The sequence below is a fragment of the Daphnia magna genome, linkage group LG3 (assembly GCF_020631705.1).
Source record: "Daphnia magna isolate NIES linkage group LG3, ASM2063170v1.1, whole genome shotgun sequence".
Lineage (NCBI taxonomy): Eukaryota > Metazoa > Arthropoda > Branchiopoda > Diplostraca > Daphniidae > Daphnia > Daphnia magna.
The window spans coordinates 7,462,739-7,477,428 of NC_059184.1; the positions used below are offsets into that span (position 1 = coordinate 7,462,739).

The 14,690-nt window shown below is 43.2% G+C and overlaps 1 protein-coding gene across 1 annotated transcript; it reads right to left on the bottom strand.

The window, feature by feature from the left end:
• Positions 1 to 369: 369 nt before the first annotated feature.
• On the bottom strand, positions 370 to 9,793 carry LOC116918412. Its single transcript, XM_045170770.1, is given in 7 exon segments — positions 370 to 420; positions 422 to 526; positions 528 to 621; positions 1,650 to 1,851; positions 1,929 to 2,051; positions 2,114 to 2,413; positions 9,733 to 9,793. Coding segments are annotated over 7 exon segments (936 nt in total).
• Between the last annotated feature and the right edge of the window lie 4,897 nt (positions 9,794 to 14,690).

The following is a 14,690-nucleotide window of genomic DNA, read 5'->3' on the forward strand; positions in this document are numbered from 1 at the left end:
TTTTTATTTCTTGGCCAGGTTTCGAAGGAGGAATGATTTAGACAACCTGAATTGGATGTTTTGGGCATTTATATCATTGTAGCAGGTAACAAACAGCTTTTTCTGCCACATGGAAGCAAGTCGTATTAATATTCCTATGCATTTTTGTTCAGAAACAGCAACATGTTTACATTGTCAGGAGAGAGTCTGATTCTTTCCCCAGAAACTTGTTCCCCAGCAGATGAAAAAAGTTGTTCACATGGAACTGATGTAGCCGGTGTGCATTGAAACTTGGTGACCACTTTTATAAATGGCCAAAACTGACCTTCGTCTCTTTTAGTTTTCCAAAACAGCAAAGGATCCGAGTTGCGAGGCTGAAGGGGTAAGATGTTAGATTCTTCCGTCAGAATTATTCTGTTGGCTTCTTTGTTTGGTCCTTGGGCAGTAATGTTGGCATTTTACATGGCGAAAGCTTCATCGTGTCCTTCCCAGATCGAAGACTTGTTTTGTTGCATAGATTGAGCTGCCAATTGCTGACTATCTTTACCTCTCTCCTCTGAACTGAAAACGATGTGGTTTCTTGTTCTTTTCTCGGCCTCACTAGAAACCACAGTACTGAAATAGAGATCCAGTTTCTTAAATCTGTATAGTAAGTTAATATGTTAAATTTAAATAACGAGGCAATAGAAGTTAGCTTTCGTACCTGGGATCCAGATATGTGGCAATTAATTGAGGAGTTGAATGCGTGCACGTTTTCTGACTATCTTCAAACCTTTCTTTAAGCCCCGTAATTAGAAATGTTAGAAGTTGTTTAAGTTTAAATATTATTCAGCCGTTTTGTTATCAAAAAAATCCATGGAATAACTTTGGAAATACTCGGGTAATTTTGTGAAGATAGATCCTTCGTTAATTTGTCAAACGACTTTAATATTTCAACCGCGTTGGCTAGTATTTCTCATTCAAAGTCATCCAAATCTAAATCACGTCTATCAATGACGGGGGAGCGCAACGCATCTTGAACGAATTCTTTAAGATCAATCAACGACCAAATCATTATGAGGCTAGAACTCCATCTCGTCGCCACGTCTTGTGCTAAGACCTTAATAGTTCGGTCTTTACATAAAGATGCCAGTTTAGCAGTTGCTTTATGGCTTTGATGGGAAAATGTCACTATTGCTCTCGCACGTAAGAGAATGGCCGAGAATTCAGGAGTTTTTTCAATTGCTCCTTTTACAATCAAGCTGAGCGTGTGCGCGAAGCAATGAACGTGATGCCACCCAGCACAATTCGGTAAGCTTGCAAGTATTTTTATGGCACCAACGACATTAAAAGCGTTGTCAGTTACGACAGCAACAACTGTAAAAAATCAGGAAAACTTGATAAATGTGGCGAATGTATAAGTTATGTTATCCTTATGGTTACCTTCATTGAAAATATTCCAAGTATCTGCTATTTCTTTCAACTTGTTGGCTAAGTTTTCACTTGTACAGGACTCTTCCATGTGTTCAGTAGTCAAAACTCGGGATATCATTTTCATCTCCGAATTAATAAAGTAAACGGTCACAGTAATATAGTGGTGATTATTGCGGCAAGTCCATCCATCGGTAGTGAGAGCCACCCATCGAATCAGAGCAAGTTCTTCTTTTAATTTATTGACTGCTTCGTTGTACATTTCAGGCAAATGTTTGTGGGTTATGCTACTGCGACACGGTAAAGTGATCCTAGGATCCAAATAGCGTACAAACGTGATGAAAAAGAGATTGTCGACAAGTGAAAGGCAATGCATTCCTCTCACAATAAAGAGCATCAATTGACGTAGAAAATGTTTCATTTTTTCGCTGTTGCGAAGATGAAGCAAAAATTTCCCATGGCCTGAAAAATAAAGCCATATAAATTGTGCAAACACACACGCTTAACTCGGTTAAAGTCATTACTTGATTGTGAGGAACTGGAAGAAGAAGATGCTTGGGTTGAGCTATTCCCCCTGTCATTCGAAGTTGGAGCATCAGTGTCCTTCGGTGTAAATGACGGACCAGCAGCATTTATTTCCACATCCACCTCATTTTTACATTCTGTTCAACAAAATTCAGGGAAATACATAACTTTTAAAACTCACTCCGTCTTAATATTTTACCTTCCGTTTCGTTCCTATTCTCGTCCAATAATCTTGGTCGTTTCGGCGTTGAGGAATATTTTGGTCGAGACTTTTGCAGTTTAGTCTGAACTTGCAAATAAATATCTCGATGATGGATCGAAAGATGAGACAGCATATTCGTGGTATTTCCACAAAATCTTAAAATGGCTTCACAATGCAAACATCTACACTTTTTAGCGCCTAACGATCCCACTTTTTCAAAATGGTCCCAAACGGGACTTCTTCCGTTTTTGGGGTTCTGACATTTTTCAATAACGATTTTGAATCCAAAGAATTCCACTCAGTGACGTAATGTAATTCAGTGATGTAATTCAATGACGTAATTGAGTGGCGTAACGCGTTTAATTTTTATTTGTGAACGTCATCTACCGGTAGCCTATACATTTGTATGAAAAAGTTACAAACAGCTGAGCTATGGTTAGATACTAGATATATCTGTAAATATCGATTATCTAGAGAAATCGTGGAGATATCGATATATCTACATTAAAGTTAGATTATCGCCGAGAATACTTCCGTCGGTCGTTTGTCTACCCGTTACAGCTATAACGGATTGCGACCGTTCTCTTATGAATGATGCATGAACGCTACAATGTTATCTGTGGTCTGCATAGTTTCCTTCAATGTAGAGTGCGGATAAAGTTGAAGTGTGTTGTTGTTCTGTGGATTAATTTTTGTTTGTCCTCTATCTACTTAAACTTTAGTGTTAATGAGATGGTTTTGTGGGGTTTTTTTCGTAAAAAGGTTCGTACTCAAGCTCTACGAGCTCTTTCCAATGTGGGATGAACTGTTCTTTAAGTTATTGTGTTTCGGACTCAGGTTCTTGGGTATCAAGATTATCTAGGGTAGGGTATAAAGAAGGTAAGTGCTCATGAGTTAAGTCGGGGTATAGTGGATTAGTATTGAGAGCAGTCTCTAGCGAGGTTTTAGAGATACTATACATTCGCTTACATCTGATGTATTAGGTTCCGACGCACCTTGTAGTCTCACCAGCAAATGCACTTTCTAAATTTAATACAATACTAAAGAAATCTTTTTACTCGCCTTTTAGTCTCGTTTTGACCTCCAAACGTAAGATCTGCTTTATGTATGCATTTTGTTCTCGGTCCACATTACAACGATCTTACTGAGAGTACAAAACAGCTCTGAAAGTACAATAAACAGAAACGAGTTTATTTACTCCTAGAAGGTAGCCTTCACCGGATGAAGCATCCGCTGGTAGTAACATCCACCGGTGGTAACTTCCGCCGGTGATATCATCCGCCGGTGGTAACATCCGTCGGTTTTACATCCTCCGAATGCAACATACGCATACGTGCTCCCGTCGACCGTGACGCATGCCAATCGTGACATCCGTCAACCGTGACGTGCAGTATCCTGCACAAAAATCTGAACACCAATTTAATTTTTAAAGCCACCTATTGGTGGGGTAACGGGTTCTTATTTGTTTTTCTTTAAGGGGGAGGGTAGACGGGGTGATGAACACGACAAGGCAGGCTTGGTTGAGTCTAGACTTTTTTAAAAATGCCTTAAGGTGTTACGCTTCAAGGCAAGTAACAGGTGGGGACATTTTAGCAACCTCCCAAGGTGGTGTGTTTTGAAAACGATGGTTGGAAATTCAGTGCTTGGGCTTGGTAATGTTGCTTACCGAAACAATTTAGCTTATGTTGTAGCTGCCTGTAAATATCTACGTTGTTGTCAATGGCATAGGTGTAGCATTCATGACTGAGATGCCAGATATCGGTGTTCGATTCCAGAAACAGTGATGAATTATTGTGGTCACTTTATAAAGAATCTTGCTCACATATAAAAAAAATTTCATCAGCAATTTGTGCTTTTTTGTCCATTAAATAATTTAAATAATAATAATTCCCTTCGTTAAAGATATTTCAAGCAAATTTGAACGAAGAATATTATAAGATACCATATATTTTGAAATCCCATATCGGGAACCGAACGCACAACACATCTCCGGTGTCGCAATCAGATGCTCTACACATATGCCATTGGTTTTGATATAATTGTGCACAGGCAGCTAGCTAAGTTATTTGGGCAAAAAATATTACACAGCCTAATTCCAACATTTCCAACTGTCGTTTTGCGCGTACTTGTAATTTGCGCTGCAATTACAGGCGACGTCTGACAAAATAGCGTCGTCTTTTGACCGTTGTAACTGGAATGTCTGGTACCCTAGAGATAGCTAAAGGGTCCTGCTCATCTCTTGCTAAGTAAATGCTCTTGGCTTCTCTATCAAGCCGAAATCCGTGTTTTTCTATTGCATCCCATACAAGGATATAGTCTTCTGAAACGCCGTTTGTAACAATAAATTCTTGTCTTAAAACTGACTCTCCTTTCCGAACAGGAAAACTTCCCAGCGTATGTTATTTTTTCTCCCTTGCAACTTATAAATCAAAATCAAGCTGACTGCAGGTCTCTTGATCTTTAGGGGGCAACTTATTAAATAACCTCTCGTGAATAATACTCTAAGACGCGCCTGTATCAAATAATGCTTGTAAAGAGATTTTCGTTTGTTTATTGTTTATTTATTGTTTATTATTTATTGGTAATGATTGTTAATTTTACGACTTGTCGTGCTTTCAAAGGAGGCTGTATATCAACTGGCCTGAAGCTACAGTGGATCTCTAGTGGTTTCCCTGACGTTTAGGGGGACCTGGAATGTTAGGTCTATTTGGGTCTCTTATCTTAGCAATGGAATATCTTATTAATTGAATTTTTTCGGTTGATTTATTCTTAATGATTGTTAATTTTGCGACTTGTCGTGATTTTAAAGGAGGCTGTATATTAACTAACCCGAAGCCACAGTGAATCTCTACTGGTTTCCCTGACCTTGAGAGGGACCTGGAATGTTAGGTCTATTTGGGTCTCTTATCTTAGGACAATTGTTAGATTCGTGACCTATTTCACGGCAAGAATAACAAACAGGGGGTGGTGCCTGTTCCAGATTACGGCTCTGAAATTTGCAACAAGTAGACTGGGTGTGGCCTCGATATCCACAAAAGTGGCAACTCATCAAAGGTTGTGAGGGTCTGTAGGGGGAATCACTAGAAGGTCTTGAAAAGGAGGAAGTAAAATTCCTAGGTCTATTCGTAAATCTCGTAAAGTGCTGAGTGGCGGTGTCGTTACTACTGCAACGTGAGGGAGAATAACCCAAATTTTTTTCACGATTAAAAGTGGGGTTTTGGAACAAAAGCTCTTTACGAAATAGTATGTTGGATGGATACGACACGCCATCTTTTGAATCAAATTGCAGATGTTCCATGGCCTGTGTTAGTTCGTGAAGAACATTTTTTATCTCATCGCTTTAGTTTTTGGATTCTTCCACTTGCCGATTCTCGAGGTAAATGTTGGCTACCGCATTAACCACAATTTCTTTTTTATCAATTATGATTTCTATTATTTCTATTAATACAGCATGCTTAGAGTCGTAAGACCCGTCTATTTTCCTAATAAAATCGTTCTTATCGCGGTCTGTTTCTAATGCTTCTAATCGAAGAACATAAACGCGTGTTGGTGCTACAAGGTCGTTAAAATCTTGAAATTCTTTATATTTTACTTTCGACTGTAATTTAGAATATAATCCCTCCTGCAAATGGGGGGCATAATCCACAATTTTCTCTCCTGGCCTACGTTTTTCTTTATTAAACTTTTTAAGATATTGTAACACTACGTTATATTCAAGGGCAGTAAGAGTAAGACTAAAAGCGATAAAAGATTACATGGGGACTATAAATGAGGGAAACTCTGACGTCATACGTCGGGTTGTACTGAATACCAGCCGGATCGTATAACGTCATTGACCACGTGACATCCCCGTCTCTAGCTGCATTCTTCCTCGAATGCATTTCTCAAACAAATCAACAACAAACAAGAAGACGCAAACTAATTTTACGTCTATAAGTCCAATAGGTTTTAATGGATAATAAACAACCCTTTCCAAAATAAAAACAGGAACACCGCTAAATAGGGGGTAATGGACATGTCTGTAACCCCGATACAGGCGAAACAGACATAAAAAAGCTAAAGGCAGGAGGATGCGCCCTTGTTAGACCTGGTGCTTAATGGACGATTCCAGATCACGCAGTGTCGCCAAGCAAATTTGCTCATTTTCCTTCATACGTTTGTCTATTTCGGTGAGGCCATGCATGGTACTCCACCACCGAGCACGTCGCTTCTTAGTTTCTTCTTCTATGAATTCCTCCTCCGTCCGTAGGCGTTCCCGAAGATCAGCTATATTAGCGTCTTCTCTCTTTCCACGGCACCACTCTATGCTGAACAAAGCCATACTGCCCATGACAAACACTGCTCCCAAACCTCATAGCTCGAATGAGGATGTTTAATGTCCAGACGCTCGTTTGTCCCGTTCCCAGTCGTCTTCTTCCAAAGCAAGGATTCATTTTTTTAAACTAGCTGCGCTCACCAGACTTTCGCTGATCCATCTCAAGAATGCTAACAATGAAGCCTGCAGTGATGAGTTCGTAGACTTCCCGCTCGTCACGCTTCCTTGCCATTGGGCGTCTGTAGTTACAGCCCAGTTTACTCCTTTTAGACGTGGCAAAAAGTCGTTCCCCTTCCTAGTGGATGATAACGAGTCTTGCCTACTGGCCTGCAAAATCCACTCATCAGTTTGAATGAAACACCCGTGCGGGATTTCTACAATACAAACCAACGGAAGCTTCGCTCTCGAAGAATCCCTCGAAACTGTCTGTTGCGGACATTCCATTACCAGAAAGCGGGGATTATTCATTGATACTGCCCATTTCCTGTTGCCCAGGTAAATGGCTTCCGGGCCTCTCCATTCTACTACAACAATATCGTACTCCGTTTTCTTTTTGTCAGTGTTTTGCTGGAACAGCGCCATCACACAAGTTTTCTTAAAATTTTACGGTAGATGGCTTTACTGGGCGGGCATAATGAACTTGCCCGTCCCTGACATGAGTGTACCTCGGACTCCGTAAGCTCAATAAATTTTTCCTGATCCCGGTCTACCTCCAGAAATGCCGGTATGGGTGCGTACTGAAGACCGAAGTTCCCTGCAGCACTAAACACGGGCAACACAAAAGTTCTTTATAACTCAAATGTCTTGGTAATCTCAATTATCGGCAGATATATGGCATGCTGGCCATGTGTAGTACTGTTTGAAAAACATGGAAGGCTTCGTCCACCATCGCCGTCATAATCCCTTGATTTTCTAATGAGTTCACTGCAAACACCACATTATGTTTCCATTTGTTGAAGTATTTCTAAAGCGATTGGTGCGCCTTGTCCCGCTGCAGCATGGCCAGCACATGTTCTCCGAGTTCCCGTAATGTTTCGTTCAATAGGGTTGCTTGATGAGCCACTGCATTCACTATTCCCGTCGTTTCCCCTCCCAAGGCCTGCAGCTGAGCATTTAGTCTTTCTAGATCTTGATTTGTCGCAATCCCAAATAGCCAGTGCAGCACGGTATCGCCGAAGTCGATAATGCCTCTCTTGGCTTGCCTGGGTCCTCCTGCCACTGCCTACCGTAGCGTGTCGTACCAGTCTTGTATATTTCCCAATAGTTCTAACCCGTCCGTCACCCTTTCCGACGTCTGTGCCCGTAACCGTGCACTCCCATTTGTTTCCTCACCCAGCGATTCTCTTTTCTTACCGATTTGGCGAACCAAAGGTGCAGTTTGTTGAGGGATTCTTCTATGGGTCCGAACGAGATTTCGGTTACCACTACCCATTCCGAGTCACTAAAGAAGACCTATCCTTGTAACTGGAATATTACCCTCACGGAAGCCTCCTGGGAATGTCCTTGGCTGGGTTGTACCCCCTTCAGTGGCCCCAATAGTCCTAGAAGAAGGAGAAGAGCCTCCAACGCCACCTGCGGTATTTGCCTGTATCGTACTGGTGACATCCGGGTTCATGTCGATCGTCACACCTGATCTTCCATCCTTCCACTTCGAGAATCTTGTACCCCCTCCGCCAGGAAAATATTCAATTCTGTCTGTCGTTCACGGACGTCTTCCACCCCGGCAATTAGGTTGCTGCATTGCGGCTCCACTAGACACGCTTCTGATCCCGCATATCCTCTTTCTACCACTGTCCATTTGGCTCCTCCGACAAACTTCTTCATTTTCACGGCGTGCACCAGTTCGTTTTATCGACCGCTCGGCCCTTTTAGTTTCTTAATTTAATGCGGACGTCTGGCGTACCACAACGAATGGTCCCAGCCACAGGTGAAGTAATTTTTCAGCTCCCCCCACATTCCAGAATGGTTTGTACACCAATACCCATTTCCCTGGTCTAAATTCAGGTGTAGCTCTTCGAGGCACGTCATAATGCTGTTTTGTCGTTCTTGTACCTGTATCAATCGTTCTTTCACCATCTTCCTCGCAGCTTCCAAATTCCGGGCCAGTGCGTCAGGATCCTCTGAAAGCGGCGTTGCGCGAACCCCCATCACCATATCCACCAGAAACCGCGCTTCTCTGCCTAGAGGAGGTAAAACGGTGTCTTCCCGGCCGATTCATGAATACTCGAAGTGTACACAAATGTATTATTGGGCAGAATGTCGTTCCAGTTCGTGTGTTTGCTGTTTATATACATCGATATCATATATCCCAGAGTGTGGTTTAATCTCTCGACCAGGCTATTTGTCTGAGGGTGATAAGAAGTTTTTGTTCTATGGTCCACTTCCATTGGACGCATGACTTCCTTTAAGAAACTCGGCGACAAAACACTCAGCCGCGTCCCGAGCCGTGGCCGTCGGGATGGCCCTCGTTGCTGCCCACTTGGTTAGATAATCCATCGCAACAATGATATTGTAACGTGAGATCAACGGGAAACTCTGTTTATTAGGGGAATCTGGTCTCAACACAGCTAAACTACACAAATGCACAAACTAAGGGCGAACACTGTTAGGGTTAGGGAAATGGGTTAAACTAACGGACAAACTGAACAGGTTAACAAACGACTAACTCATCAACTAACTGACTACCTCCCCTACCCTAGTCTCTGCTCGGCTTTTTATGGCACCATGTCTCCCACCCATCCAAGGCTAACACGATTGGAGGGTGTAAAATGACCGTTTCTCAGGGATGGAAATTCTCTCCGTTACATTCATAACGGAGGGCGAGGTTATTTCTCACGGTTCTCTCTCTCACATTACTTGTAGCAAGAAGCTTACCTCCATTTGTTCACTACATCCCCCCCCCTCTCAGCCATGTACATGTTAGAGGTCCTCCTGTGTGGACACCCCGAAGAGCCAATTGAGGATTTTGCCACGTCTGTCGACTAATCCCCACCTCCGCCTCGCTGCTTTCAGGTTGACGGCAGCTTTCAGGTCACTGAAACGTTAGTTACAACGCCGCAGCTTTCCTAATTCGATTTGGGCTTTCCCATTAACGTGTTGTTGTAACACGTGTTGTTGCCCCAACTTCCTTGGTTGAAGCGGCCTTAAACTCATCCACTACTGTTAGGAACAAGAGTAGAGAAAAGGTCAACAAAAATGTTTTTCTCGCCGCTCGGATCCTAGCAGAACGCTCCACCCTCCTCTTCAAAGGGTTATGCGGTCGGTCGCGGGAGGGTTAACTCTGCCTGCTATGTTCCGTTACCGGCGTGAGTCAGCGGCGGGTCATCCCTAGAGGTCTCTTCCGGTTCGTCACTACCGGTCATAGGACGTATGACTTGCGTCGGGGGCCTTGAGCTCACACAATCGACGAAAGGCTAAATCCGCTCCACATGCATGATTTTGGACTTGAGGGACCGGCTCAGTTGGAGCTCATAGTTGCAGGGGGTGGTTTGGTGTACAAACATGTACGGCCCAAACAAGCTATATAGGAGTTTTTCTGACAGAAATTAAGACTTCTTCACCCGGCAGGTAAGTCGGGGCCTCTCGGCGCCCTTCGCCGTATCGAGTTTTCTGCTTTTTGTGCACAGCAGTACTGAGCTTCTTCACATCTTGACGTGCTCGTTGTAACCTCTCCAAGGCCCACGCCGATGGGTCCCGGTCGCAAGGGGAACAAGATTCGGATCGGAATTCAAGGCTCCGTCAACGGAGAGAATTGCCTTCCTCCCGTACACTAGATAGAAAGGAGTTTTCCCAGAGAAAGATTAATCCCATTCCCGATGATCCACACTAACGCACATGGATAAGATGTGGGCCAGAGTAGGGTCAGCCACTCGACCAAGCCATTGGCCAGAGGGCGGTATGCTGTGGTCGGCGTATGGTTGGTTCCCACCGCCTGCAACACCTTTTGCGTTACTTCTGCCATGAAACAACGTCCCTGGTCGGTTGTTAATTGGCGAGAGGCACCATGACGCAACAACACGCACTTCACTAAAAAGTAAGCCACTTCTTGTTGGAAGTCAAACTACAGCATCTGTTATAATTACTTACCCTTACCCTAATGCCGTCGGCAACTACTCTGTCCTCCACTCCTCTTCCTTGTCTTCCTTTACAAGGACGGTTATGTACAGGTGGGGCTTCTCACTTTTCCGTCTGCCTCTGTATATGATTGTAGTGCTTAGAGGAAGGAGAATACAAGTAAAGTAGATCACAAACTGTAAGTACCTGTCTCAATCTCCTTCTGCTTCAGTGAATCCTGGTATAGTGAAAACCGCTAACTCTAACAGGTTATGGGCCCACCTGCGAATACCAGTGATACAAATTTCTCTATCCAAGTAAACTGTTTGTTCAGCCTGTTTTTTCCTCTCGTTTTTTTTCCCTTCTCTCTCTCTATCAGAAAGATGGCCAACACCACAGCAAAGGACACAAGTCACATCGCAAAGTTCAACGGTGACAACTGGCGTTCGTACAGTTTTGGAATCCAAATGCTGTTCGACAAAAATCGACTCAGCTCGGTGGTTGATGGGACCAACGTGTTGCCCACTCAGGAAAATTTATCATTTATTTAAAAGGTTTTTCCTTCACCCACTGGCTCCGATGTAAAAGATTTTTGGAGATACAGTGTCTCTTGGCTACACTGACTCAATCTCGAGAAACTCAACTGCTTTGTTGGTACAAAAAAAAATATATAAAATAAAAAATAAAAATAAAAAAAAGAAAAGAAAAGCCAAGTGAGCTAAAAAGAAAAGCCAGGTGAGCTGAAAAGAAAAGCCAAGTGAGCTGAAAAGAAAAGCCAAGTGAGCTGAAAAGAAAAGCCAGGTGAGCAAAGAGAAATTGCCAACAATTTAAAAAAAATGAATACTGTATGAATACAATGTTTCTTTTCTCACTCAGAAGGTGAACGATGACGGCGTGGTGACCAACCTGGAGAAAATCGAAATTTGGAAGCAGAAGGATGTAGATGCTAAAACTATCATCTATGCAACGGTATTGGAGAAGCAACAAGTGTCCCTACAAGGTAGCAGAACTGCCAAGGAGATGTGGGACAAGCTGAAAACTGAATATGCAGAACTAGCAGAGGAAAATCTGCACTTTGTCATGAGTAAATTTTTTACCATGAAGTATGAAGAAGGACAATCCGTGATGGCATTTATCAACGAGGTAGAACAAGTGGGAAGACATCTTGAAGACCTGAATCACCCTCTCTCGGAAATTCAGCTGATGAACAAGATAATCATGTCGCTACCACCCAGCTACCAAGCGTTTCAAACGGTTTGGGACAGCGTTCCAGCTGGATCAAGAACTATGAACCTGCTATCTCAGCGCCTTCAAAAGGAAGAAAAGGTAACAACGGACTCGAGGAATACTGCCTTTTTCACCAGTAGGAATCAGTCATTTCAACAGTCCAGCTCGAGTCGCGATCTTAACACACAATCGTCACAGCACTCTAATTTGAGTCGAGGATCTGGGAATCGCGGAGGTAGAGGACGAGGACGTGGTGGTTTTAATGGACAAAGACAAAAGACCACTCCATATTCAGCTACGTGCTATGTATCTCAGAAGCCTGGACACCTCGCGAAGAACTGCTGGTTCAAGAAAGAAAACAAGCAAGCCAACAAACAAGATTTTGGGTACCAGTCATCTATTTGCTTCACAGCTAGAAGGTATAAAAACTCTATAAAATTTTCTTTTCGGCATACTGAATCAATATATTTCCGTTCTAGAGCCTTTGATTGGTTTGCTGACTCAGGTGCCACCCAACACATGAGTGATCAGCGCTCAACTTTCAACAATTTCAAATCCGTTGACTCAAACACTTGGTCTGTAAAAGGGATTGGTGGCACTGAACTTTGGGTTTTAGGGATCGGAGACATCAGGCTCTCCTCCCACGTAGATGAAAAGGACATCAATGGCAGCCTCTATGGGGTTCTTTTCGTACCCAAATTGGGCACGAACCTTTTTTCCATTGCGTCAGCCACCAAGTCAGGAGCAGAGGCACATTTCATCAATGAAAACGTATTCATCACAAAACAAGGAACAACTGAAATTCATGGTCGAAGAGTTGGCGAGTCACTCTACCACCTTAATCTTCGAGCTGTTGAAGTAAACAAAAAAAAAAAAATTAACAAAAAAAATAATAATAACAACAAATTTGCATATATGCAGGCAACACCCTGTCCTGTCGTGATTGGGAACAGAACTGACTTCCCTAAGTTGGGAGAAGCAACTGAGGTAAATCGAAATTATATATATATAAAAAAAAAAAAAAAAAAACTAAAATATTAATTAACCAAATTCGTTTGAATCAGATGAATGGCTTAGCAGTAGAGTCGATTATCGTATGGCATCAACGTCTAGCACACCTGAATTTGCAAGCAATCCGGAACATGAAAACAAAACAAACCGTTGTTGGACTTGAATATCTTAACACCCACGATCAACCTACATGCCACTGCGAAGGTTGCATCCTCGGAAAAATGCATCATGGTCCGTTCAAACTCGAAAGAAAACACGCCACATCCATCGGAGAACTTGTTCACTCTGACCTGTGTGGACCTATGCAGGAAAACACTCCGTCAGGGTCGAAATACTTCGTCATTTTTACAGACGATTTCAGTGGATGGCGTGTGACAAAGGTTCTCAAACAAAAATCGCAAGTCCCACAATGTTTTCAAGACTACGTTGCTATGACGAAGACAGAAACTGGTTTTGATGTCAAGACGCTTCGCTCTGATAACGGCGGAGAGTACAGCAGCAATGCGTTGGAGTCATGGTTAGCTAAAACCGGTATCCGCCACGAGATCAGCATACCGTATACTCCTCAGCAAATGGAGTTTCTGAACGGGCAAACCGGACAATCGTGGAGGCTGCCCGCAGCGTCATGCAAGCAAAGAAGGCACCAATTTACATGTGGGGAGAAGCCGTCATGTGTGTGTCTCACGTCCTCAACAGAACGACCACCGGAAATAAACTCAAGACGCCACATGAGCTCTGGTACGGAAACAAACCAGACATTTCGTACTTCCGTATTTTTGGCTCCACTGCCTATGTACACATACCCGACGAAACCAGACGCAAATTCGACCCGAAGGCCAAGAAGTGTTTCTTTGTCGGGTAGGGCGAAACGTCGAAAGCCTATCGCTGTTGGGATCCAGTGGAGCGTCGAATACTCATTAGTCGTGATGTCTTGTTTGAAGAAAACGACCATATCTTTGCCAACAATAGCCCCATCGTAGAACCAATCGATGAGGGTGCTATGGACATAGAACAAAATCGTGTTAACGATCAAACTCAGTCTGGTTCGGAAACCCCAACGAGTGAACGATCTAGTGAAGAAGCTCAACTACAAACGAGTGTTGAAGAAACACCCATCGAATACAACACCCAACAAACGCACAACTTGCAGGAAGCAGGGGAGGAGTTTGACTTCCAGCAAGCTGACGCTTTTCATGGATGGCCTGAACCCTCAACACTCGCACCGAGAAGATCAGCACGCACGACGGTCATGACTGAAAGATACCGACAATTCAAAGGGCTACTGTCCCTGAGGTCCGAACAGAAAGTCGAGCCAAGGAACTACAACGAAGCCATCTCATCAGAAGATGCTCCTATCTGGGAAAAGGCTATCAAAGAAGAATATGACGCACTAGTCAAGAATAAGACATGGGAACTTACAGAAAGACCGTCAGACCGTACGATCAAAAAGAGCGGCTGGGTCTTCAAGATTAAACATGGACACAAAAACACTGGGACTCGCTTCAAGGCACGACTAGTGGCGAGAGGATACACGCAGCAGCAAGGAGTAGACTACGACGAAACATATGCACCAGTGGTAAAACACTCAAGTCTCCGCATGCTTCTCAGTCTAGTAGCAGTAATGGATCTAGAAATGCTACAACTGGATGTTACGACGGCATTTTTGTACGGAGAGCTTAAAGAAGATGTGTTCATGGAACAGCCTGAAGGCTTCGTAACTCCTGGTCACGAAAAAGATGTTTGCAAACTCGTCAAGTCGTTGTATGGGCTTAAGCAAGCCCCCCGGTGCTGGAATGAAAAGTTTAACGCTTTCCTCCTGAAGTTCGGACTTACTCGTACCATGTTCGATCCTTGCCTATACTACCGTCGAAGAGAGGAAGAAATCTCGTTTGTCAGCGTCTATGTCGACGACGGCATCCTGGCAAGTAACCAACAAAAGACTATAGAGGCCATTGTTAAATTTTTGAA